The following is a 24334-nucleotide window of genomic DNA, read 5'->3' as shown; positions in this document are numbered from 1 at the left end:
GGCACGGCTAAGCTTTACGGGCGAGAAGACGAGAGAGACCTCGAAGGGCGACGTTAAACCGGCCACCTCCGAACCCATCATAAGTGTCATTATTATTCTACTCTATCTCCTGAAGGGACTTGTCTAACGAGGGCTATGTACAGTACAACCTAATTTAATTACCCCAGGCTCCCCCAACTGCCCGAGCCCAGAGCGGGGGCTCCCCACGCAGCCACCTGAGGCCGTGCCCGCCGCCTCTGGCACACGGAGCGGATGCGTGACCACCCACCAGCTGCCGCCCCCGGCAAATCCCACCGCTGAGCTGGGAATGGCAGCGCTCCTCGGCGACGGAAAGCAAAGAAGGGAAGATCCAGATTGTCCTGCTCCCCTCGTCCCGCGTTAGTTGCCGCTAGCAGTTAGCTTTTATGTTCGAGTGTAAGATAGGACACCGCCTCCCACCCCGCTTCGGTCTTTGCACGTGCAGAAGAAGTTCAAGACATGAATTTAGATCACTGCCGGGGGAGGCAAAGTTGCTCGCAAAACTGCTCACCTACGCAAATGGGCACAGGCTGATCCTTCTGCAGCCAAAGCCCCCACCTCTTCTACTCTTCACAAGCTTTCTTAGGAGCGATTTTAACTTGGACCCATAAAAATGGCAAGATTTTACTTACGGGAAAAGTTGCACCCCTAAATGACTGCAGTTTTGGTCACCTTCAGCATTCGAAGGCCTACCAGCCCACCCTGACAGTTCCTGACAGCCAGAGGAAGGTTGGCTTTAGGATGACTTTTGCTTTCGACAGCAACAGCAGAGACCACCGGGTCACCTCTCCTCCTTTGCAGGGCCCACGACCTCCCATGGAGGAGTGATGTTCAGGTGGTCGGGGTCCCTCCCCTCTTTTGCTCTTGGAAGAAGAGGGTGCAAGACCTGAACCTGGGTTCACCGGCTCTGCGGCTGGTAATGACAGCCAGTGACTCTGCCTTTCTACAAAAAAATGAATGTGGGAAAGTTCCTTCATCCTCCATAAACCAAATTAGGTGAAAAATTACTAAAAGGACATCTCCATCGTTCACAGGCACTTCCATAGCAACCGGTGCAGGACCTCTTGGCTGAGCGCTTCCCATTCATAGCAGGGAGGAGAGACCCGGACAGCAATGATCCCCACAGCCATGCGGATGCTGTTGGAGGCCATGGCAGGAACCGCTTGCCATGCCTTTGCAATAGAGGGTATGACTGCTCAGAAATGTGGTTTGGGGTTTTTTTTCACCACCATAATTTAGAAATAATCCTGCTGCTCAAAGGACTTGGACTTAACCTCCCCATTCACACACAGAAAAAGTAGGTCTTAGCATGGAGGTGCACTCTACGTGAGCCACAGATGTGTACGTTATCAGGCAAAAGGCTAATTTACACTTTGGACCTGGTCATGCCTTGTCACCTCTGCTCAAACTACCCGAAGAAAAGGAGTCAGGTGAACGCCAAATGTGGCGACTGTCCTGATAACCAAACACCTTGCCCCAGCCCACATTTTACACAGCCTTTTGAGCAAACGTTGTGCACCATCTCCACCACCTCTGGCCCAGAAAGCTATTGCATTGCCATTATCCTGAGACTTGGTCTACCTGCCTGTTTATTACAGTCTCCTTCCGTTCTCCAAATAGCGATAGCGGGTCTTTAAACGTCCTCTCACGTTAAGGGCAGGCAGGAGGGAAGATGAAAGTTAGCAGCAGCAAAGCGCTCCGGACCCCACTGGCCAATAGTCCGTAACTCCTACGGCTTCCCATCCAGCCAGTACTCCTCCCTGAAAATACAGTCTGTAACTAGAAAAAAAAAAAAAATCTTGGCTCACTCAGTAAATCCCAGCCTTTCCCGCTAGAGCATCTGCTCAGCTAGGTCTCCATCCTGCTGGGAGCCACAAGAAGTTAATATGTCTCAGCATGACCTGCAGGTTCCTGCCTGCATGGCTCTGCCAGTCGGCCCGACGATGCCATCCCCTCAAAGGGCGCAGGGCCAGCTCGTGGGCACGGTGGCTCCCGGCATCCGACTCTACCTCTTGGCACGCAACAAGGCTTCCCACAGCAACAGCAGCACGTGCCAGGCCGTGACCTCCGGAGGGTAGGAATAACACAGGGGGGTTTTGCTTCTGTGGGTCACCCTTCTGGTGAAAGGAAGGCGACTGCATCGTCATCTTCATCACATGCACATTAAGCATCACCTGTCACCTGCTAACGAGGTGCCAAGGCTGATGAGGCAGTTCCAGAGTAGCTGGATGGCCAAGATGACGGTTATCCTCACGGCCAACAACACCCCGGGCCTGGCACGGCTACAGAGAAATGGGTGAGTCTGAAAGAGCTGGAAACGTGGGAGATGCAACTGTGGGTTTAAAGGTTTTGGGGATGGTGGAGGAACAGATCGGGGTAGGGGCAGGGATCCCAGATTTTTTTTCCACTCCAGATTCCTCCTGTTACTATTCTCTGTCTTTGTTGCTCAGCTATGGGTCCAAATTCAATGTCAGAAATAAATGAGGACTTTGAAATACTAAACAGGAGTGGTTGCTGTTCTTTGGCAGGCAACACAAATGGGGTTTATCCGGTGCTGCCTGGAAGCCATACTGGTGCATGGATTTTTCCTCCCAACCCTTCCTGCTCCCGCTTTCCTTTCTCTTGTGTCCCTCCTCCTCCCTTGCCTCTGGCTTAGGTACATGCATCCCAAAAACACAGTTTTACAGTTTAGCTCTTTATTGTGACACAGAATTTTTTGGTGTGTTTTGGAAATTGCCCTTGTAGTAGAAGAATCTGCAGGGCAGACCAGAGAGATGGCCGCTGTCGGCTGTGCCCTGCTGCGGGCTGGCCTCTGCGCCCCACCGCCTCCAACTAGAGCTCTTCGGAGACAACAACAGCAGGGACAGGCTTCCCCAATTCACTTCTCAGTAGCTTTCTAGGAACCGATGGTTTGTCTTGTGTAAAATCCTCTTGGTGGAGAGGGAACAGTGACGACTAAGTCCTAGGAATCCCTCCTCACTGAGCAGGCTGGTCTATGGGGACTGGCTCCACAGCCAAGCCAAGTGGGGTGGCTTCAAGTGGTAAAGTCTGGCTCAAGGGGGCTCTTTGCCCCTGAATTTGGAAGGGAAGAACGGCCTGGCAGCAGTCAGGGTGACTTGAGTCGACATGACCAGCAGCAAGCCTTCCTGTAGTACCAGTGAGAGCACAGCTTCACCTTCAGCACCAGCACGCAGTTGGCCGTCGCTTTGTCTTCACAGTCTTCTTCTGGGGAGCAGAAGCATCCGCAGAAGGGGGTTAAAAAGGAGTTGTGCTGCCCCAGCAGAGGTGGACAGAGCAAAGGGCTCCCAAGGGCTCCTCTCCCTCCCTGCCCTCCCAGACTTACCTGGTGCCTCTGTGGGGCACGGCTGGAGCTGGCACGTCTGCCTGGCTTCTGGTTTGGAAGTGGGGTCGCAGCCCTGAGCCAACGCTTCCCCCTGGTAACACTTCACCTCACGCAGTCGCACACCAGCACCACACGTCTTGCTGCACTGTCGGAATCAAGAGAGAGGAAAGGGATCGTGAGAGGCATTTTCTTATTTGTCTTTAGTTCCCCAGTTCGTTCTTCCAGTGAGGCCTCTCGGTCCCTGCTTTGGAGACTGTTCTTGAGGTTTGGGTCAAGTCTCACACTGATCTCAAACTTATGCTCCCTTTTTGTTGCTGGAGGAGAGCCCCCCTGAGCTGAGGTTGGGGCAGAGCAAGGGAGGAGTTTGCTTTCATCCCTTCAATGCAACTCAGAATTGGTTTTGCTTTGAGCTGTGACAGAAGATGGAGAAAATGGCCGCTGCGAGTCAGGCCCAGCTTCCCCTGTCCACCCATTCCCTAAATGCTCCCCAGTTAAAATCAAGGGAAAGCAGGGAAAGACAGAACATTGACTTCTGGCGGAGGTGGAGACACAGCTGTATAATCCACGTGCTCTAAGGTCTTCCCCAGCTCTAGCGTGTCTGTCCCTCCACCTGCTGCCTGGTCTGCAGAAGAGCAGAGCTCATGGTCCCATCCCTAAGCCCTCAGCAGAACAGGCTGCTAGAAATCCTCAGTGCAGGTCATGCTCCACCAACCAGGTTTATGAGGCCTCCTCTCCCCCTTCACCACCACTCCAAGCCCTACCTGAGACCAGGAGGTAGTGAACCACGTTGAACATGGCCTCCTGAAACAGGCAGCTTGTTCCTCAGGTTTCTGAGAGGCTTCACAGCGCTTCTCGGGGTACTCCCTGTACACACCATTCTCCAGACCTGCGCACAAGACAACCCGGGTCTTCATCCCTCGCCCACAGCTGGCATCGCACTGGGAAAGAGAACGTAACAGCCAGGTAACAAATGATGCTCATCAGCTGTAGAGCTTCAGGCTGCAGGTAAGATGGCATCCTGCTCAGAAGCAAGGTGCTTACTGCATGTACTAGCGCTAGTCTAACAGAAGTAGTGCTTCCCAGGTCACAAGAGCAATGGATGTCTGCAAAGGAGCCAAATTTCTTAGGGAGTGAGGACAAGAGCTGGTAATTAGTGTTCAGCCAGCACTGGGAATGCTGAATTCACCTTGGCTGGCCTTGAGAGCAGCTACCACAAGGGACCTGGAGCAGCCAAGGTAAGACTACAAGAGGCTGTTTCTGTCTTATTTTATGTGTTTCTATGTTCTCAAAAACCATGTAGCATATTCGTGTAGCAGCCTACATCTTGGAGTACTGACGAGCTTTGCGTGGGCCCAAGGGGAGGGAAGTGGTGCACTGCAGGTGATTTGCATGGACAAGTACTGCTGAGCCCAAAGCTATGCAGGCTTTGCTGGGAGGACTCACTCTCTCAGAACACCACCAAGAGAAGCATCAGGAAGCAAGACGTGATTCTAGTTCAGCCCTGCTCCCTGATGCCCATGGAGGCAGTTGCCAGTTTGAGATTTCACTGCTTTGTGCCCCTCTTCACCATGGCAGGTGAAGCACAGCTGGCTTGCATCCGCCCTTAGCTGAAATCAGAGAAGAGAACACAGCAAAGGCAAAAAGCTGGCACACGCGAAGGTGGGGAGCTCAGGCAGTCTTTCAGAATTCAGGTGAGTTTAATAGCCTGGACACAGCTGAAAAACTACACTGCAGCACTGTGTGTGACCTGCACCACAGGCCAGAGCAGGAGACCGCCATGGGTCCCCAGGTTTAATCAGTTTGTGCTTGTTACCAGTGCTGGAGGGAGACTCAGCTGCATGAGGTCAACAGCTATGCAGGGTGGCAAAAGAACAGAGGTTTAACTATGGTTGGAGGTGAGAGGGCTTGGCTGCTTCTCCGATTCCCTAGAAGCCTTCTTCCTTAGTGCTTTGTGAATCACTCTGTTGCTCAAAACTTTAACAACAAAGCCCAAACCCCACAACTGAGTCTATGAGTTCCTCCTGGGTGCTCTGAGATTTGGATCAGCTTGTATTGGGAAGTCTAAAGCCTATAGGCCTTGAGCAACAGAAGAGGAGTATGTAGATGGGCAGAGACTGACTGTTTAGTAGAATGGGGCACCTGGGCTCTAAGGCCTGAGGCAAGTACACAGTCATGATCTGGACTTGACTTTCAGGGCAGGGATCTGGGCTGGGGTTCAGGTTTACCGCTGGCTATTATTATCACTGATGAAGCTGTTTTTGTTGAGGCTTTCCCTTTAGTGGTGGGACCAAAATCTTGGGAGGGGTTGAGTGCAGGTTCTGGACAAAGAGCTCTGCTGTGGTGTCTGCAACTGCCAGCTGGGAGCCAGAGGTAGGAGAGGTTTCCTTAGGACATTGCTGCCCTCCACTGGAGGTCCCTGGGAAGGCAGCAAATGCCAAAAACTTTTGGGTAGTCTACAGGGTATAAAGGGGACGAGTTGGGGTATTCATTACTCCTTCCCTCCTTCTAAAAGGAACTAGGGCAAGGGTACAGCTCCATGGCTGGGCGTCACACCACACAACCTTGCTCTGCCAAGGGAGCCAGGCTCCAACTGTTTCCTGTGGGATATGGGGTGGAAAGGAGGGCTGAGGACACAGGGCTGGGCTTGGCTTTACCTGGTCCCACTCCTGCTCCACCCAGTGTGCAGGGCAGTTCTTGTCTCCACATGGATGGACAGCCAGGGGCCTGGTGGCTGGGTCACACTGCGAGTTGGAGATCACTTTGCCCTCCAGGTTGCGACATGCAACAAAGCGGCTCATGCGTCCCTCACCACACGAACCTGAGCACTTGGAGGAATAAAGGTTATTTAGATGCATCAGGAAGCAGGAAGGTGCAGGGGTAGGTGGTGCCAGGAGACCTGAGTCCAGAGCCTAGCTCTGCCACTGGGACTGTGGCACTGGATCCCAGGGGTCTTTAGAGGTACATCTGGTCAGGGGCTTACATTCTCCAGGTGCTGTGAGCTTCCCAGATTATTGAACGGAGCTCACTTCACAGCTAACCAAAATTTACAGCATGAAGAGGCAAAAAATATAGATTATTCCAGTTTCTTTAGCTTAGCCTCTGCCAGAGGAAATCCAAAAGAGAGCAGTAGCATGACTGCCCGCTTGCTCCCTCCCCCCAGCCCTGCACTCCCGGCACTGGGTGCAAGGAGGAGACTCTCTGGACTCACCGGGCCCCAATCTGAAGTGGTCCAGCGGCGGTCGCAGGGTGGGCCTGTGCATGCCTTCTCGCTGCTGGGCTTCCGGGACTCATCGCAGAGGGGTGCTTCCACCGAGCAGCGCACCTCCCGCTTCATCGTCCCCTGTGTGCCACACCGGGCTGAACACTGCAATGGCCATACAGAGTCAGCCCCAGGGCTCAGGCACAGAGAACAAGGGGGATGAGCAAAGGCAAGGGAGGCAGCTATGCCTCCTCCCATTTTCCACTGCTGCACTAGGGGAGAGGGGAAGGGTCCCAGTAGGGACAGAAAAAGGTGGGTCCATCTCTCTCTCTGCTGCTTATTTACTTCGGGTCCTAGAGCTCCAACGCTACAGGATGCTGATGTGTGGACTGCTGTTCAAAGTCACTGGGCCACTGGCCCAGTCCCAAGTAGGCTGTGGAAAGTCAATCAAAGGGATTTCGATTGTGTTTTAGGCTTCTCTATATCTCCATGCTACCATTTCCCCATTCACCCTTAGTTAGATCCTCTGGAAGAGGGAGGCAAAGCCCTTGGCACAGCTTTCATTTGGTGAATGTCCTGCTTGAGAAGTGACCTTAGAAAAAAAGTTTTGCAATGGCCTTTGCCTGCCGAGCACCACTAGAACAGAGGAGCTGTGGGTAAAGGCAGTCCTTGTTTCACCAGGATGCAGTTTGCCAGGGGCCTTCTCAGCGCCCAGCATCTGCCCACAACCTTCCTCCAGTCCCCAGGCCAGCCCTGGCTGCTTACCTCTGGGAGCAAAGCTCCGCTGCTGCCTACCTCAGACCACTCGGAGAGCTCCCACTGGGGCCCACAGGCCTTGTTCTTGCAGGCTTTCCTCTCCATGGGCCTGGCCAGCCCAGCTGACTCACAGAGATCATCATAAACGGAGCTGTCAAAGCCTGGAGCCAGCATCTTCCAGCAGCGCACAGTACGGTACTGATAGCCCTCACCACAGGTCCTGGAGCATTCGCTCCACCGGCTCGTCTCCCACCTCCACAAGCAGTCCCCAGGAGAGAAAGCAAAGGAAAATCCAGGTAAGGGGGGCAAGGGACATGCGGTAGCTGGGGAATGCTGGCACGCCTGGAACTCCCTCACCCAGTAGCTGCTGCTATGAGTCTGCTCATCCTGTATATGTCTGTGTTAAGGTGGTGCTGGTCTTGAAAGCCAACTTTGCCCTTAGCAGGCAAATTAGACAGCAAGTTCCTTCCCTCTTTTTGCTTGCAAGGGGATACAAGGGCTTAGATGTTTTAACATATCTTCCACCCAGAAATGGCTGTACGCCTTGAGCAGAAAAGGATCCTTACAAAGATATGTTGTCCCTGTGGACAGCTGATGTCATTTCGACTCACCTAGGCTGGCAATCTCTCCCTGTGCAAAATTCATGAGTAGGTTCTGGTCGGGTTAGGGCATCGCAGTACGTTTCATCCACTTCTACTCCATCGTACCGGACACACATTGCATAGGAGGTGCTGATACCTGCTGGGCAATCAAGACCCTCTCTTGGTGAGGCTCCATCAGATTCAAAAGCCTCCTCCCACCATGATTAAATTACTGAAGTGCTCACTGTATCTGATACTCTATCTGCCATTTTAAAAAAATACCAGTATTCTCTCCCTCAACAGCCAACAAGGACCTCACATTATCAGTCACTTGAAGCCAAACCTACCTGAAGTGCATGTGGAGCTGCAGGGGGCATAAGCCGAGACTTTCCACCGATACATGTCAGCCAAGCTGATGTCATCATGGCCCACGGGGCTTACATCAAATTCATTGCTGTGAAAAAAGGAGGAGGCGTAAGCTAAAAATGAAAAATTGCTGCGAACAAGATATAGTTAGATTCCTTCTCGCTCTCTTTGAAGACAGGAATAAACCCACTGCCCACCTTGGGCAAGATGGACCACTGACGAACAGCGAGCGTAAAGCCTTGATCCACATCCTGAATTCAACTAGCAAGGCTGTGGGCAGCTGTGGATAAACATCCCTCTGACAGGAGGCATCGTTCATAGTGAGTCTTGTGTACATTATGTTTTTTTCCACCATGCAGGTGCCCTCAGCCTCTGTTCATACTATCACCTTCAGAGGTAAGACATTAGGTTGGAAAGGGGAGGTCAAGCAAGGTCCCTCATAGTATCACATAATGTGGTGGCGAGAGTTCACAAGTGCCTTGCCAGAAATGTTTAAAAGTTGGCCCTCAGTCTCCTGCCAAATGTTTATTTAAGTTAAAGAAGCTTATGTGCCCAGACAAATGGGACAGAAGGGGCATGATGTGGTGGTAAACATGTTTATGTGACATGCTATAGACTCCTGGCCTCCTCTACAATCAGTGTTGGCCTCGCAGGTCCTTCAGCATGCATTTAAATGGATCCCTTAGAGGCAGGGGGACCTGAAATATGTTCTGGGAGCTCTGTGTCAGGCCAGTTGTGACAATCAGTCTTTGGAGGACACACCATTGGTCAAGCATCTACAGCAGCTGCCATGGATAAACACTGGGGACATCAAGGACAGCAGTGAAACTACCATAGGATTGGCTTGACCCTCCCTCCCCAGCTAACCATGCTCCTGTTTTGCCAGGAAATCAAGTGCCACCTTTCAGTGCCAGGGGCTTGCAGAGGCTCTGCCTGGCTGATGTCCGCGGTTGGGCTGGCACCTAGCAAAGGGCTCTCCGCAGATGCCATCATGCTGTAGTTGGCCGCTTCCCCCTGACTCCCAGCAAATGCCTCCACCTTCAAGTCCTCCAGTGAGTTCTTACGGGCCGGCGCCTTGTGGAGGCCCTGTGGCCACCGGGCAGCTGTCTCGGTCCATAGTCCTGCTGTGGAGTTCCTCGGGGCCAGCCTGGCTGCCAGGTGCTGCAGCTCCCTACAGAAGGCAGTGTTGTGTGGGTCTCGGTGACACAGTCGCCTGAAGAGACGAAGCCTGGAGGATGCTATGCGGCTGTTCTCTGAGAGCTCAGATCTCCTCATGCTGTAGGGTACAGCTGTGCTGATGGAAATTTGATTGAACCTGAGAGCTGGAAGAAAAATACAGGGACGCTTTAACTATATTGGATGGCTTATACTTCAGCATGTGGGATTTAACAAGGCAAGAAACATTCAGTATTTGTCCTCATAATCATAAATTGCCACCAGGGTGCACCAACAGGCCTTAATTGCCCTGACGAACCTCACATACACTCTCTGCCCATTGCTCAGGAGCTCCATTTAAGCTCATGCCTGGGCCTTCAGTCCTGGCTTGAGCAATGTTGTGGGTATACTTTGTCCCTGAATTGTTGTTTGGCTTTCCCAGATTGACCTCAGATTTGACTTCTCCCCTTGCTTCCACCTGCTTATCACTAGACTGTTGCTAGGACCTGTTGCTGTCACTGCCCTGCTTGCCAAGCTCAGGTGCCGTGGGACTGTCCTGCCTGAGAGGGCACTGCCTGATCTGTATCGTGGCCACCCTCTCCCAGCTCCCCTTTCCTTACAAAACTACTGGCCCTTGCTGCTCCCTGACAGTCTCCACCCCACTATTAATCATCATTCCTTCCTGTCTGCCCTGATGGTAAAGGCACCTTAGATTTCAAGAGGACCAGTGTGGGATGTCCACTTTCAATGAACAAAATGGGAGAGAAGGAAAAACAAAGCAACCAACCCAACTCTGTTTCTCCACCAATTGCTGCTGCTTCCTCCTCCTCTTCCTCTCCTGTGTTTGCATGGTAGACCTGTCTTATCTGGAAGTCATACTTCTTCTCTTCACCTTGTTCCCAGTCCCAGTCCCGCGTCTGACTAGTGGAGTTGGTTTGGAAGAAGTGCGGGTGGCTGAAGCCTAAATCTTCATGCCCTTCTCTTAGAGGAAGCTGTTCACTAGTGACATCTGGTAACAGGGAGAGCCACGTGGCATTGAAGTCCTGAGCAGCTCTGGAGTTGGCTGGAATGGGATGGTTCTGGCTGGTCTCTGGTAGGTGATGATAGAGAGGTCTGTCTACAGCAGGGGCTGCAGTTCGGAGAGGTGGCGTCCGTGGTACCGTGTAGTCATAAGTTATGTGTGGCATTTTCCCATTAAAGTTATAGTACTGGAGGAAACAGAGAAAGAAAACAAACACATTTGTATTTTAAGGACATGTATTTCCCAGAGACCTCTTCTAGCCACATCCATTTTGTAATGGATGTTAAGAGAAGATACCATCCTCATAAATCCGAGAGGACACCACCCCCAGGACAGTATCTGGCTTCCTTAGCCACCTACACACTCAGGTTTGGCTTGGGAACCAGGTTAATATTCCCTTTGTCTGAGAGAGGCTCATAATTTTCGGACAGGCAAGACAGGAAAGCCTAAAACTAGCTCCTCACATACCATGGCATTCAGAGACTGGTTAGTGGGCCCATGAGCTATGATATATTCCAGCCCATCTGAGTTCAGGCTCGAGGGCCGCCGGTACTTGAAGATCGTGCCAGCTACCCTGAAGTTCTGGGGGTTGTCAATGGCGGAGTTGCCGTTGAAGAAGAAATGCCCGGATTCATCTGCGAGTGCTTCAAAGAGAGAGAAAATGGACAAATGTCATACTCCACGCAGAACACCGGGGCTGCACTGGCACCAAGGAGAGCAAACAGCTCATGACTGAAAAAAGCCCAATAGAAAAAGAACTGCAGGCTCTCCAGCGTTCATGTTCTGCATCAGGTCGAATCAGCAGTGTTCCATGCCTGCTGCTTTCATTTCCCTCTCCAACAAGAGCACAAATGTCTTCAAAACAGGGACCATAGTGAGCTCAGTTTCCAAATGTCCTTCCTGCTGCTGGAAATGTTGTAGACTTGGCTTATGGAGAGATTAAGTGCTCCTGTGCTACCCTGGAGGAAATGCTCCCAGACAGCTCTCTCACAGCACAGACGGGAGTGCACAGAGCCCTCCTCCCACCTCCCAGGCAGCTGAACTGGGATCTCCACATCCATCTGGTTTCTCTGCTTACCTAGGATGTTTTCTGTTTTTCTGCGCTCAATGATGAGGATGTCTGTGGCACCAGCAGGGATGTTGGTGATGAACACGTAACCTGAGGAATGGGAATAGAGGGTGAGGAAACCATGAGGACAAAATAAAAAGGTCTGGGTAGGAAGGTCTGGTAGCTTGTGGGAAAAGTGTGTATGTAGGAGGGCAGCACTGCCCTACAGGGGCAGGATGCTAAGGACATAAATGCATGTTGCACCAGTCTGTGAGCTCTAATCCCAGCTCCCCTCTTAAGTCCCATTACAGATCACCATTACAGGTCTCTCGGGCTCCGCCTGAGCACTGCTGGGTTTGGAGTCAGGAAAAAACTGCACAAGTGTAACAGTCTGGCTTTAGGTGTGTGGGTGAATGTGCTCTCACACTATTTCTGGCAAAAAGACAGACAAAGCTTATTAGTGATCAGGGCTGATGCTGAACAGAGGATGGAAAAGACCACAGGACCCCTTAGCTCCTGACTCAACAGAATTTGTCGCAGGAGTAGAATAAAAATTGACCGTTAAAGGGAGAGGAAATAAGAAGGCTCTTAAAGTTACATGGTGTGGCTGCTTGTCTTTCCTGCTAGAAATGCAAGTCTTGTCCGTTCTGTAAGATTTTATAAGGACTGGAATGGGATGCCAAAACTGTATCTGTATTGCTAGAGGGGTGAGTACCATTACCGCTGCTCTGGAAAGGGGCCCAAGTGCTTTTCTAGTCTGGTGCCTGCAGAGAGTGAGGCAGACTAGTGAAACAACAACAGTGCGAAATGATGTTCCAAAACATCCTCAAACCACAGCTAATTAATTACTAATGAGCATACCACAGTCTGTTCCTTCTGTGAGTGGAGGAATGGGCCATGAGGTTACAAGGGACGAATCTCAGCCCAGTTTCAGAGGGACTGTCCCTCAGCTGTGCCAGCCATAGGACTGGGGAAAGCAGGACACTAAGTGCAGGCCGAAACAAACACTGTGACCCTCATCATAGGAGCTTAAGTTTCAAATGAACACGTAGCATAAATAAAAGAGGATTCATTGATCTCTTCACATTATCTGAGGTGGGCAAGATGCCAAAATCAATAAGAACAAATAGATCCCCAGCTGCTTCCTATTGTAAAGAGGTGAAGGGAAACCTTACCAGCCTAATATACAGCACATCAAACCAATCTCCTCTGATGAGTAAGTGAAAAGGACAAAACACAGGCATTTAAGCAGGGGTGGCCCTCTTTCCACCAAGCAGCTGGGAAACTCCTACCCGCATTCAAGCCAGTCACCCTTCATGCCAGCTGGTGGTAAGAAGTAGCAGGTGAAGTCTCCGGACTGTGGTAGCAGGGAGTACCTATCTGTGAGATTGCCTTTCGGAAGCTGCCCGAGACACGGTGGCAAGTGCTGCCGTCCCCTCCACACACCCTGCATCTGTCCATCGTCCGGGGTGAGTACAGGCTCCCATCGCACCCAACTGGCTGCAAAGAATAAAACAAGAGAGGGTTTCCTGGGGCCAGCATATCTCCACAGGTCAGGGTCTTTTCAAGGAAATACCACCGTGCTCTTTTGGAAAGGTTTGGGGGAGGACGTACGTTAGCTTGGAGTGGAGTAATGAATGCATCTCACAGCAGCAGAAATTCACCTATGTAACTTGTGACCATCTACATTGTGCCCCTGAACCTGGGGCAGGGGCTTGTGCGTGTTGGTGGAGTAAGACTGGGGTAAGCTGTTTCGGGTCCTTATGTCTCTGCATTTAGACCAGTCCACCTCGCTGACATAGCGATATACATCACCCTCCAGGAGATGCTGCATCAAAGGCAGGCCTGCCTGAGGTTGTAAGGTACCTCTCTGTGACATTATATATAACCACCCTGTATCTTTGTCATTTGAGGGAAAAATCAAATGTAAGATTTTATTTTTTTTACATATTGGATGACTGTGAAAACAAACCTGCAATTCTAGTCTCTGTGCTGGGAGGAAAGTGCTGTCACTCAGTGGGAACAAGTGTATGTACCCAATTCCTTTTGTGTGAACCTCTCTGCTCTGCTCTAGCCCATAGGCATTCAAGAGTGAATGTAATTACTCCATGCCAGACCTCAGTTTCAATTCCCTGCTGGGACCCCTGGTCTTGCGATGACCAGCAGGTCCAGCCATGCACTTACAATCCCAATTTCCGTACTCCTTCCTCCCAGAGCCTCACCTCACACTTCCCATTGATGCAGACCCCTTGATAGGTCCTGTCTTTGCAGGAGGTACCATCCTGTGCTCGGGCCATCAGCTGCCTCTCTCCACTCCGAGTGGTGCACTGGAGGTCACATGGCTTGTTGGAGATACTGGTGTAGTCATCTGAAGGGACAGAGGCAGAAGTCGCCAGGCAGATCAAGGCGCTCGGAGATGGGAAGTGAGGAAGGGGACCTTCCGCTTATCCATGCTAATGGTTTGATATCACCTTGGATGTTCTTGCTGCTTGAGATGAGACCCCAAAGCTACGGATTTTGTAGTACTAAAGGGGTCATGGTATGAGGCTGCAGCTGGGGACTGTGCCTAGCAGAAACGCTTTCTGCTGGCAAACCCTCTTCCTTGCCATACCCTCTCCCCTTTGCAGTGTCATCCCCTGTGCCAGACACGGGAATCTGTATCAGCAGGTCCCAAGCCACACATAAATACAGGAGAGCAAGCAAGACCTGTAAGAGGGGTACTGACTGTGTGGGGCTGTAGCTAAGCAACTGAAGCTACAGGTGCAGATGTTCTCTGTCCCCTTGGCAGCTAATGGAAAAACAGGTGGGTCCAGAGAGTAATCTTAGGTGAGCTCAATCTGTGCCTCAAGGGCCATCTATGGCAACCTATGTGATGCAATTTGTCTTGCCTGCACCAGAAACGGATGGGCATCCTGTTCAGAACAACCCACCACCAACCCAGTGAGAAGCATGCTGGGTGACAGAGGCAGCCAAAATGGTAGAAGGCACAAAGAGCGTGAACACCCACTCTGCCAAGATGACTGCTGGTTAGCCAAGACAGCTCAGAGAAGCCTGTGTCCTGTCTGCCCACCAGTGCTTGTTGATGTAGGATCCAAAACGGGAGCAATGTGGTGAGAGAGGAGGCCTGGCTGGGTGGAGCAGTTCTGTGAAGAGACAGGGAATGATTTCTCCAAAGCAGGGAGCATAGGGAAGCACTTCCAGACCAGCCAGGAGCATCCATGCCTTGTTCCCTGGGACCTTCCCCTTCTCCTGTGTCTGAGAAGATCCTGTGGGTGTTTTCTCACCCTGATCCTTTGTGTGGAGGATCAGGGAAGCTGTGAAAACCCACCTGGATAGAGAGGCATCCAGTGATAGTAGCGCTTCCCAAAGGCTTTGGCATTGAAACTGGAGCACTGCTGCTGTTTGAAGCTTGCTGTGTTGGCTGGGCAGGGCTACGGAGGGAATAAATGTGATCAAAAGCTCCCTATGTCACAGCCACGGTTGTGACAGCTGCTTGTCCCTGCTGCATCCTTGGAGGATGAAAATGCCCTGTTCACCCCGGAAGGAATCAGTGATGGTTTTGAGGTACCACAATACAGGCAGAAAGGCCAGGCCTCCATTGGCAAGGGCCCCTCAGAGAGCTGTATTTAACAGTCATGCAAAAATTACTCCCAGCAAAGGGAAAAGCATATTGGAAAAGCTTCATCCCTCCCCCCACCCCACAAAAAGTATGTTTTTATATCCTTTTCCCCACCTCTTGGTCCCAGAGAGTAGAGCCCATGTCCCACATCTTCAAAGGCAGACCATCAGCTACTCCAGGAGTGGATCGTACCCCTTGTCTGCACTCCTCTGACGGACCAGTCGCACCCTGAGTGCTGGTGCTCTGGCAGCTCCAAGTGTGACCCCCTGAGTCCCGCTTTCCCCATTGAGGACCAGTCAGTACTGGAAGTGGTTCTCACCTGCTGCTGGCACAGTTGGTAGTGCTTGGCTTGACCAACGCACATGGTGCTGTTTGTTCCCTGGGGCATCTGGAGCCTGCAAAGCAGAAAGAAAATGAGCTGCAGATCTGTGAAGTACTAATGTATTGAGGATGGCAGAGAAGTCAAGCCTGACTTAATGGGGAGAAGCAAGGCAGGCATTTTATCAGAGCAAAGCTTTCTGGATCTAGATTAGCCAACATCTCCTCTGAAACACATTTTCAGTACTCAGGTGGACAGTGATTTTAAGCTACTCTTGTTTTGGGGCAGGTTGCGCAGACAGGGAGCAATGGCAGTATGACCACCACTGTGTCCCTTCACTCTGAGGTCCAAAAGGGTCGATGTGACAAAAGGACTATAGACCTTGATGATCCATCGCACTCAGGATTTGCAGTGACTTCAGCATTCACTGTGCAGTGGGCAGAGAGATGTCACCTCTCATGAGGACTGGCCACCTTAAAAGACGAGCACGAAAGGCTTGATGCAGATGATGGACCAAAACCACAGGAATTTCTCAGCACTTATGTTTTAGCTCTGGCCAGCAGGAGTTTTGCAGGGGATATTGGAGTCCTTGACTGATGCAAAAGGAAAAAAAGTCTTGAAAGCTGGGAAGATACGGGGAAAATGTCTGAGACCACAGATTAAGTCAATGTGGTCTGTGTAAAGATCAGCAGCAGCCAATGCGTTAACAGTACTGGGAACTTAGGATGCACTATGTAATGAAGAACCCTGTAAGCATATTCAGGCTGGACTGGCTAGAGGTACTGCAGCTGTGCCTCCAGAGTAATGGTGTACACAATGCAGGCAAAGCCTACATTTGCACCAAAAGGCTTGAAACTGCCATCCCTTTCAGCTGAAGCAGAGGCTGCCTGCAGACTCAGGCAGAAATTGTTTCGTGGGCATACTTGTCTCCCATACACTTAAGCCATTCTCCTTGAAGCTGCAGAAACCTTTTGGCTGGGTTTTATGCTGGGTTTTTTTTTTAAGAAATTCAAACTTGAACCCTGGAGTAAAACACCACAGCAAAGCCCTCTCCTCCCCAGCTGTGGAGTCAAGAGCAGATGCCAAATGGAGAGAAAAATCTCTCTCCCAGTAGCAGGCAAAGAGCAGAAGAGCAGCTCTGGCTGTGTGAGAGTGGGACAGCCCCAGGCTCCCTCCCTCCCTCCCTCCGTTTCCCACTGCTCTCCCATGATGGCCATGGTGTGCTGGGGACGAGAAGCAGCAGCAGAGACACTGGCAAGCCAGATTAGCAGGGAGGCCACATCCAGATGGAATGTACAGCAGCACATCTGGCCCCTCACCATGCTGCGAACCAGCCCACATAAAAGAAGTTTTCTGCTGCAGGAAGGAGAGCAGGTTGGGGGCCCTAGCTTGAGCTTCCTCCACTCAGGAGTGCATCCATGCAGAAGAGAAAGGGCCTGAGTGTGGGGCGGGCAGCCCCCATGGGCTTGCTGTGCTGCAGCACGATTGCTGTGCTCTCATTAATAACTCAGGACCCTGGAGCAGCAGGTTAGTAAGGTGCCCGAGGAGGAGGAGGGCTTGGTGGCAAGGTGACCCAGAGGGGAAAGCGGGAATTCAGGCAGCTGGTTCCCCAGCTCTCCCCATTCCCACAAACCCAGTCCTACTGATACCAGAACTGTAGCAGCTGTAGGGGACAAATGTGGCTGTAGAGGACAAATAGAGATGCTGTCAGATGACAGCCAGATAAATGACAGAGGGGAAAAAAACTTGCAAGCTCTGCAGGGAATAAGGAGGGGAAATTGCTGAGACATGGCTGAGCCGGCTGCTGCTAAGAGTAAATCAAGTCCCCAGAAGGTGTCTGCGAATACGTACCCACATCCTTAGCACAGCAACTGGCTACAAATCAGGGTTAGAATGGTCAGAGCAGCCACGGTAAGTGAGGGTTTGCGAAGGAAAGGGGAAGAGGAATAGAGCTAGCCTTCTCCAGCCCACAACCCCATCATCTTCAAGTCTCCCACAGACCCCAAGAGGGGACCAACGCCTTGCTCCCCATCAGATGAGCCAGGCTGAGGGGGTGATGTGACCAGGGGGCCTGTTGTCTGCCCCACAGCGGTGTGCTTCTCCCTCGACAGCCCTCCCCACCATCGCCCCCACAGGCAACAGCTGCCTTCCCTTCCAAGAGGCCACAGAAGAGGGAACGGCCGACCCTGCAAACCCAGGAGGTTCGACCCCAAAACACAGGTCGGTGGCACCTCATTTCCCCTCTGCCAGTTGAGACCTGGCCAAGGGCTCAAGCTGGAACACGACTCACCTCTGTTGCAAGCAGTGCCTCTCCCGGGACATCACACCTCCCCCACAGGACCGGGAGCAGGTAGACCAGGAGCTCCACTCTCCCCACCACTTGGTGACTTCTTCATCCCAGGGGCCAGCTCCATCAGCTGCCTCACTACTGTCCTGACAGAAACAGAGCATGGTTAGCTGGAGAACCTGGCTCCTCACCACCCCAGGCAAAGAAGAGCCTTCCAAAGGCAGTTCCCCAGGGACCATGTCACCTGGATGCATTCTAAATGGGGACCACTAGGACAACTGTGGCAGGATCAGGTGCCTGTGGGTCCACACCAGGCTCACACGTCTCAAAATTCAAATTCTTCTCCAAGGCTGAGTTATGCATGGGAAGGGGGATGCCTCTGGGATCTCATGACGTGATACAGACAAGGGCTGTCAGGCTGGACATGTGTGACAGTAACGCCAGCTGCAGCATGACCCCACAGCGTGGGCCAGGTCAGATAGGACAGCACATCACAGCTCACGCTGCCTGCCTGGGTCTGACGTGTGGTCAGGAGAGAAGAGGAAGAGCTTCGGTGCCTGGCCATTCAGAGGGCTGCCTGCAGGGAAGCTGGGGGTACACGTCTGTCACTCACTGGAGCTGCACTTCAACAAATAAACTTCTCTTTGTGGCTAAATCAGCTCAGATCCAAGCTTCTCACCCTCCAAACCTCACAGAAGTAATTTCCAAGAGTGCTTCAGAACCAGAGCCTCCTGGAACTGCTGTTGTCCCCTCTCCCTATGCACCCCACTATGCTCAGAGGAGGACTGCTCCCTCTCCTTGCATGCCTTGCTTGGGGCTAAGCCTTTAAATTTGGCAAACCTGAGCTCTTTTGGCCCCAACATGGTCATTGCAGCAGACTGCTATTGGCTGTAACACCACAGTTCCCAGCAGGTAAGGGACTCTGTGTTTTAGCTGGTTGGGTTTTTTTTTTTTCACTTTGCTTGCAATATATTCCTGTTTAGTGTCTCGTGGCCTAAAAGCTCCCAGGGACTTTGGCAAACTAGCCTGTGCAGGAACTAATTTGCTGTTTACTGAAATACAGCTGTGAGTAGTGTTAAATTCAGCGATGAGTTTAACATGGGACAGTGATTGGAAGGGATTTATCCAGCTGAAAATGCTGACAGTGTTTCAGTATTAGTAGATGAAAATGAGTAATTTGTGTGTGTGTGAAGTCTGCCACGTTAAAGTAAGGGCTCAGGGAAGTTGTATCAGTACTACTGTTAGCAAAACATGCTGGTTTGTGGCAGTGGCTGATAGTCTTGTTGTAAAGAACCGATCTGCAAAGCTTAATTGATGGATGTGAAAGAAAACTCAGCGGGGTTTGCTCAACACTAAATGCGCTCTGTTCACTGCTTTGGTTGACTGTCCCTTGGCTTTATGCTCTTTCATGGTGTAATAAAGCCAAAGTGTTCTTCATCTTGCAGTGTAATTCCTGTCTGAGAACTTGTTGTTTCTACAGTATCTGCCAACAGAACATCCTCTGGGCAGAGGAGAAGCAGCTGGTTTTATGCAAATGTTTTTCAGTTGTAATTTAGCATGGTTGAAATGTGCATAGTGCCTCTTCTTGGCGATAGCCAGAGCATGTTGAAAGTAACCTACTCTGCTGCAAAAAAGCACCATGTTACCTGATGCTTTACTCTCCAGTGATTTAATTGTTGTTTTCAAAAACAATACAACAAAACTATTTGTTGTACTTAAATGTTTTGGCTGGAGTTCACTTGCCTGAGAGGGACCAAATGCTACGGCCAGCAGCTGAGTTGTTCAAGAGAAAAATGAAATTTAAAAGAAACTGACACGTTTTCAAGAATACCTTTTTCTCTTCTTCCAAATGATCATCGCAACTTATGTCCTATGAGAATTTTTGTCTGACTGTATTATCAGACTGTAAACGGAAATGCAGACTATGTAGCTTCCACATTTACAAAGGCAAGAAACCAAAGGTCTCTTAGTGTAACGTATTTTCAGCAAAAACCTTTCCCTGACCCCTTCTATGCTCCTCTGTGCTAAGCATCTCAGGACCTGCAGAGGAAGAGCTCTTCACAACTATCAGGAAGGAGAAAGCCAATGATTTATCCAGTGTCTGTTCGGAGAGCTCAGGGCAATACAGATTGTCCCATAGCTGGAGTAATGATCAAAGCTGGTGTCTTACCACTTCACCGAGTAGTTACACGAGGTGCATGGACTGCCTGGAGGGCAGGCATGTGGACCAACAGCTGCAATATTTACAGAGCTTTTCCCCAGGTGGCAATAAAAACCTGTGTGGCTCTAACCCGCAAGACAATCCTGCTCCAGAGATCTTACAGTCCCAATAGGTGAGATGACACAGAAGAGAAGTGAAATAGCCTGTTCTACTGCCCTACCTCTGGATACGAAAAAGACTTTGTGTATTTGGAGTGGCGGAAAGCTGCAGGTGCCTTTTCAGGTTTACTGCTCTTGGGTGTTTTGCCTGGATACAAGGAGACTTGGCAAGTGGTGGCAGAGCTGAGGTTAGGGGAAGATCAGCGTCTCTACCTTTGTGTGGCTCTTTTCTTTCAGTTAGAATAGGATACATCTCCCTCTGCGCTATGACTTTCAGGAATGACAGGAGCCCAAATGAAGATTTATTGAAGGATGCTAGTCAGAGAGACGATTTTTTTTATTTTTTTTTTTAAATAAAATGTGTTCCCCTATATCCATAAGCCCTGTTCCTGCTTCCTCTCTGCACTGGAGTAATCAATCACTTTTAAAGTAGATTGATTTGGCTCTCAGGTTTTCCATGACGAAGCTCCCTTGCCAGTCCTTGCCTAGGAGCATTTATTTCCTTTTGAAAGCAAGGACAATGCTGAGCTGTCCCCTTGGCCAGTAAGACTTACGGCATGACTGCATCTGAGGCCTAGGCCTGGTGACACGCAGGAGGAACTTCAGGTACTTAGAGCTGGGGCAGCTGGTTCCAATCTGTGCTGAATTTATTATATTGACAGAAATAAATCTGCATTAACCATGACACACAAATGGTTCTTGTTTTTAATTGGAGATACTTGTATTTTCCAAATTTCCAGATAGTAAATTAAGGACTGTGGGACAGACTCCAGATTAGATTAGCTCCTAGTTTTTGTTTCCCAAGCCCCTCAGCAAACCCCAAGAGTTACCTTCTGGCTGTGTGAATCCCCCACACCTCCTCCTTCGCGAAGGAGAAATCAAAAGGGCTTTACAGCAACCTTTTTGCACTCTCCTGGTTATGGGAGATGCTGAAGCTGCTCTCACTTGCACTCTGCTGCAGAATCGCAGCAACAGCGCCGGCTACAAACACCGCAGCAGGAGACAGGCAAAGGTCCAGTCTTTATAAGCCTGTCTTTGCCTGAGCTTGGGTGAGGGCTCTGCCTGAAGGTGGTAAGAGGCACAGGTACGATTCCTTACATGATGAGGAATATAGGGCCTAGAATTTACATCTGTAGAAAAGACAGACCATATTCCTGTTCAGCCAGGTGCTCTCCACAAGAATTTCCCCTGAGGCGTTTGTGGCTTGGCACTTGGTGATTATACAACTGCAGTTCTTCCTCTCTGAGGTTAACCAAGTTATTTCTGTGCCTCTGCACCTACGCTGGAGGCCATGCAACTGAGTAGGTGAGGGTTGCCCTCCTGTCACCTTGTTGGAGGCACCAGAGCTTTGAATCCAAAACTGCAGGGAACTTTTCCAGGATAAAATATCTGTCTCCAGATTTGCCAATATCAATGACAGTCTCAAAGCCAGCATCACTGAAAGCTGCTTCTGTCTAACCAAAGACTCAGCAGCTGCTTCCCCTCTCCCCCCTGCCAAACAAAGGCTGCCACAAACAAAATGCTTCAGCCTTGCAAAGAAGGGTGGGCCTGGACAGACATCCTATCGCATTTCCAGGCGGTCTTTCTGAAGGGCTGAAAGGGATGAAATAAATTATGCGCTGACTCTCTGTCATGCTCTGGCTCAGCTCTGAGCTATGCTGGGTTTCCCAGAAACCTGGGAATAACTGCAATTACCGTGTCATTGGCCTAGTCTCCCGTGTTGCTTATTGTTGTGCCTAATCTTGAGATTCATTAGAGCCCGGGTCCCGGAAAAAAGCTGTCTGGGAAGAGAGACCACAAACATGTCTGTCTAGTTCCCTTAATAGAAGAGCTGGGGGGGTGGGAAGGCTCTCGGTTGCAGTCTGGCATGCCTTAAAGGCTGGCCCACCACTGCAGGGCACAGTAGCTGTCGTAAACTGTTCTGCTCGACCCTGTCAGAGCTTCTAAGACTACTAGAAACAGCAGCTGAAAATGAAATAAATTCTTCACAGACCTTTTCTGAGGACATTAACTACCAAAAATTTCCATGATCCCTTTACTTAAGGGCGTCTCTCTACAGCAAACCACAGTACTTGCTGAAATACTAAGTAGCTTCAGATGTCTTAATGCCTGGGATGGACATCAGATTATTATCTGGAAATGAATGACCATGTTCAGCCCCCCTGGTTTGGGTTCCTTTTGTCATGCTCTGACTAAAGCTGTGGGGATAGACTCTACCACAGCCCTGAAAAAAAACAATAGCATTTGCAATTGCGCCCTGATGTTTTACAAAAGAATTGGTGTTTGTGTAAAGCTATTTCTCATCCTGTCATTGTTTTATCCTATTTGGGTAGACTAGATAGTTTGTATGAGAGATTCAATGTTGGACGCAGACACAAAACCAAATTTTGCTTCAAAAAACTGAAACAAGATATTTGAGAAGGAGATTCCCATGAGGAGAAGGTACCCTGAGGCAAAATGAGCAACACAGAGTAATTTTTATGGCATCGGGAAAAACACCAATCTGAGGAAAAATGGTAAGCTTGCTAAAGATGTGATACTGCAGCAGATAAGCAGCAGAAATCTGGACATATAATGAGGCGCAGATCAGAAGCAAATTAGAAAGCCGCTGAACAGAAGCCAGTGGACAACTATCAAGTACTGTTCATAATCCTCTTGTGACAGAAAGTTCACAGGCAAGTGCCGCATGTCATTTTAAAATGCTTGATACAAGTTAGCTAGGTCATTCCCTTCAAGAGGGATAATGCACTTATTTTAGGGCAAGCCACTAGAAAGGCTGGAAATCTGTGAAGGGGAAGAAGGGAGTAACAGGCGGTGTGCATAAGAGGCATCTCTATTGTCAGGTTTTTCAGAAGCATTGAATGCAGTTAGCCCCACATAGGAAGGAATCTGCTTACCATATCTATGGATTGAGGCTTTCTATGACACTCTTTGTATACTCGTGTTGCACATGGAAAACCAGGCAGCAAGAAGAATTGCAGGTTAATCCCCTAATGACCATTTTGTGCGCTGTCTTGCACCAGAGACACCAATCAATGCTATCAACCACATCTGCCAGGCCAACTCGCACCATGCAATCCTTGATCAGAGTGCTCTGCGGGGATCTCCTGCAGTAAGGGAGTCCTCAGGGCAGATCGGGCAACAGTGCCGGCATGTGTTTGTCCTGGGGAGGGCTAAGCATCCCTCCTCCCAGCCCCAGATGCCCTCGTCTTAGGTGCTGTACAAACACAGCTGCTGCGGGCAGGGAGGATCACGAGCAGCCGAGGCTTGTGTACACATGTTGATGGAGGAGTCCATCCAGGTCAGTTCTAAATGAAGGACTTCATATTTGTTTAGCTTGACCTGGCTTGCTCTGGCTGGAGCTTCTCTCTCTGACTTTGCCCTACAGTTAAGGGGTAAACAGAAGAGGCAGCAAATGTGTATGAAGGTAAAACCGAAGTGGAAACAAGACACTTGAGCTTTAAATTGAAGACAACCCCTGAACAGGAGACTGCTGTTTCTCAAACCTGGTTTATATGCAGTAAAGCTGTGGCCTCTGGTCTCTCCTGTGTTTAAGGCAGGTCACAAGCAATTGCTTTACCCCAGCCATGGCTTTATCCTGGAGGAGGGTGAGAAACACAACCCAAACCCCCTCTTCCTTTAGCAGAGCAGAATCCCTTTAGCAGCAGAGAAACGCAGCCGGGTTCCCATCGGGGAAACGGGACCCCCGAGCCACAATGCAGGCAGTGACCTGTGAAGGCAGGGGCACAGCCGGCACCCTGCGACGCCGGGATTTCTGCCTCCCCTGCCACAATAACGGGGGCCATCCTCCCAGGCCTCAGGAAGGAGAAGGGGACTGGCAGAGGGCTTTCAGCTCTGGTGTGAAACAAGTGCCATGAGGAGGGCCAGGCTGAGGAGGTCCTTTGTGGAGGAGAGCAGAGGCGAAGGCAGCGTGGGGCTTTGATGCCCAGATGTGCACCCCACGGTTAGCGGAGACAGCAGCTGCCTAAACCCACGCCTGGGGTGGCAGGAGGGAGAGGGAAGAGGAAAATCTGTTTGTTTTCAGCCCTAAACTAGAGTCAACCCTCTGCTAGGGATGAACGTGTTGGGCAGCCTCGAGTGTGCCCCCAACCCAGGGAAAAGCCCTGCTCCTCCACGGTCCTTCTGGTCACCCTGGGAAGCCGCCTCCGGCGTCCTTTTGTTAGTGCCAGGCCGCCGGGGAGCGGGCAGAGCGTCGGGTCCTCGGGGTAAATCTGGGGGGGAGACACGACAAAACCCCTTTCTCAAGCACCTCAAGACGGAGGGAGGGGGGCGGGAGGACACC

General features: G+C 50.7%; 2 protein-coding genes across 2 annotated transcripts in view; one reads left to right on the top strand and one right to left on the bottom strand.

The window, feature by feature from the left end:
• Positions 1-846, top strand: part of FAM163A (family with sequence similarity 163, member A) — a 2100-nt gene extending 1254 nt beyond the window's left edge. The window contains exon 3 of the mRNA XM_009892934.1: positions 697-846. Coding sequence (XP_009891236.1) covers positions 697-846 — 150 coding nt within the window. The remainder of the gene's footprint in view (positions 1-696) is intronic.
• A 1898-nt stretch (positions 847-2744) lies between these two features.
• LOC104293429 (ADAMTS-like protein 2) lies at positions 2745-17876 on the bottom strand. Its single transcript, XM_009892933.1, has 17 exons — positions 17716-17876; positions 15426-15501; positions 14816-14918; positions 13710-13855; positions 12864-12987; positions 11518-11598; positions 10908-11083; positions 10211-10626; positions 9165-9434; positions 8245-8351; positions 7928-8054; positions 7356-7569; positions 6570-6725; positions 6016-6186; positions 4123-4299; positions 3362-3506; positions 2745-3243 (listed from the first exon to the last, which is right to left on the bottom strand). The coding sequence occupies exons 1-17, from the start codon at positions 17874-17876 to the stop codon at positions 3125-3127; spliced, it is 2769 nt and encodes a 922-aa protein (XP_009891235.1). The 3' UTR covers positions 2745-3124.
• Positions 17877-24334: the final 6458 nt, after the last annotated feature.

This window comes from Charadrius vociferus, unplaced genomic scaffold, assembly GCF_000708025.1.
Source record: "Charadrius vociferus isolate BGI_N301 unplaced genomic scaffold, ASM70802v2 scaffold39, whole genome shotgun sequence".
Lineage (NCBI taxonomy): Eukaryota > Metazoa > Chordata > Aves > Charadriiformes > Charadriidae > Charadrius > Charadrius vociferus.
This window is presented reverse-complemented; position numbering and strand designations above follow the sequence as displayed.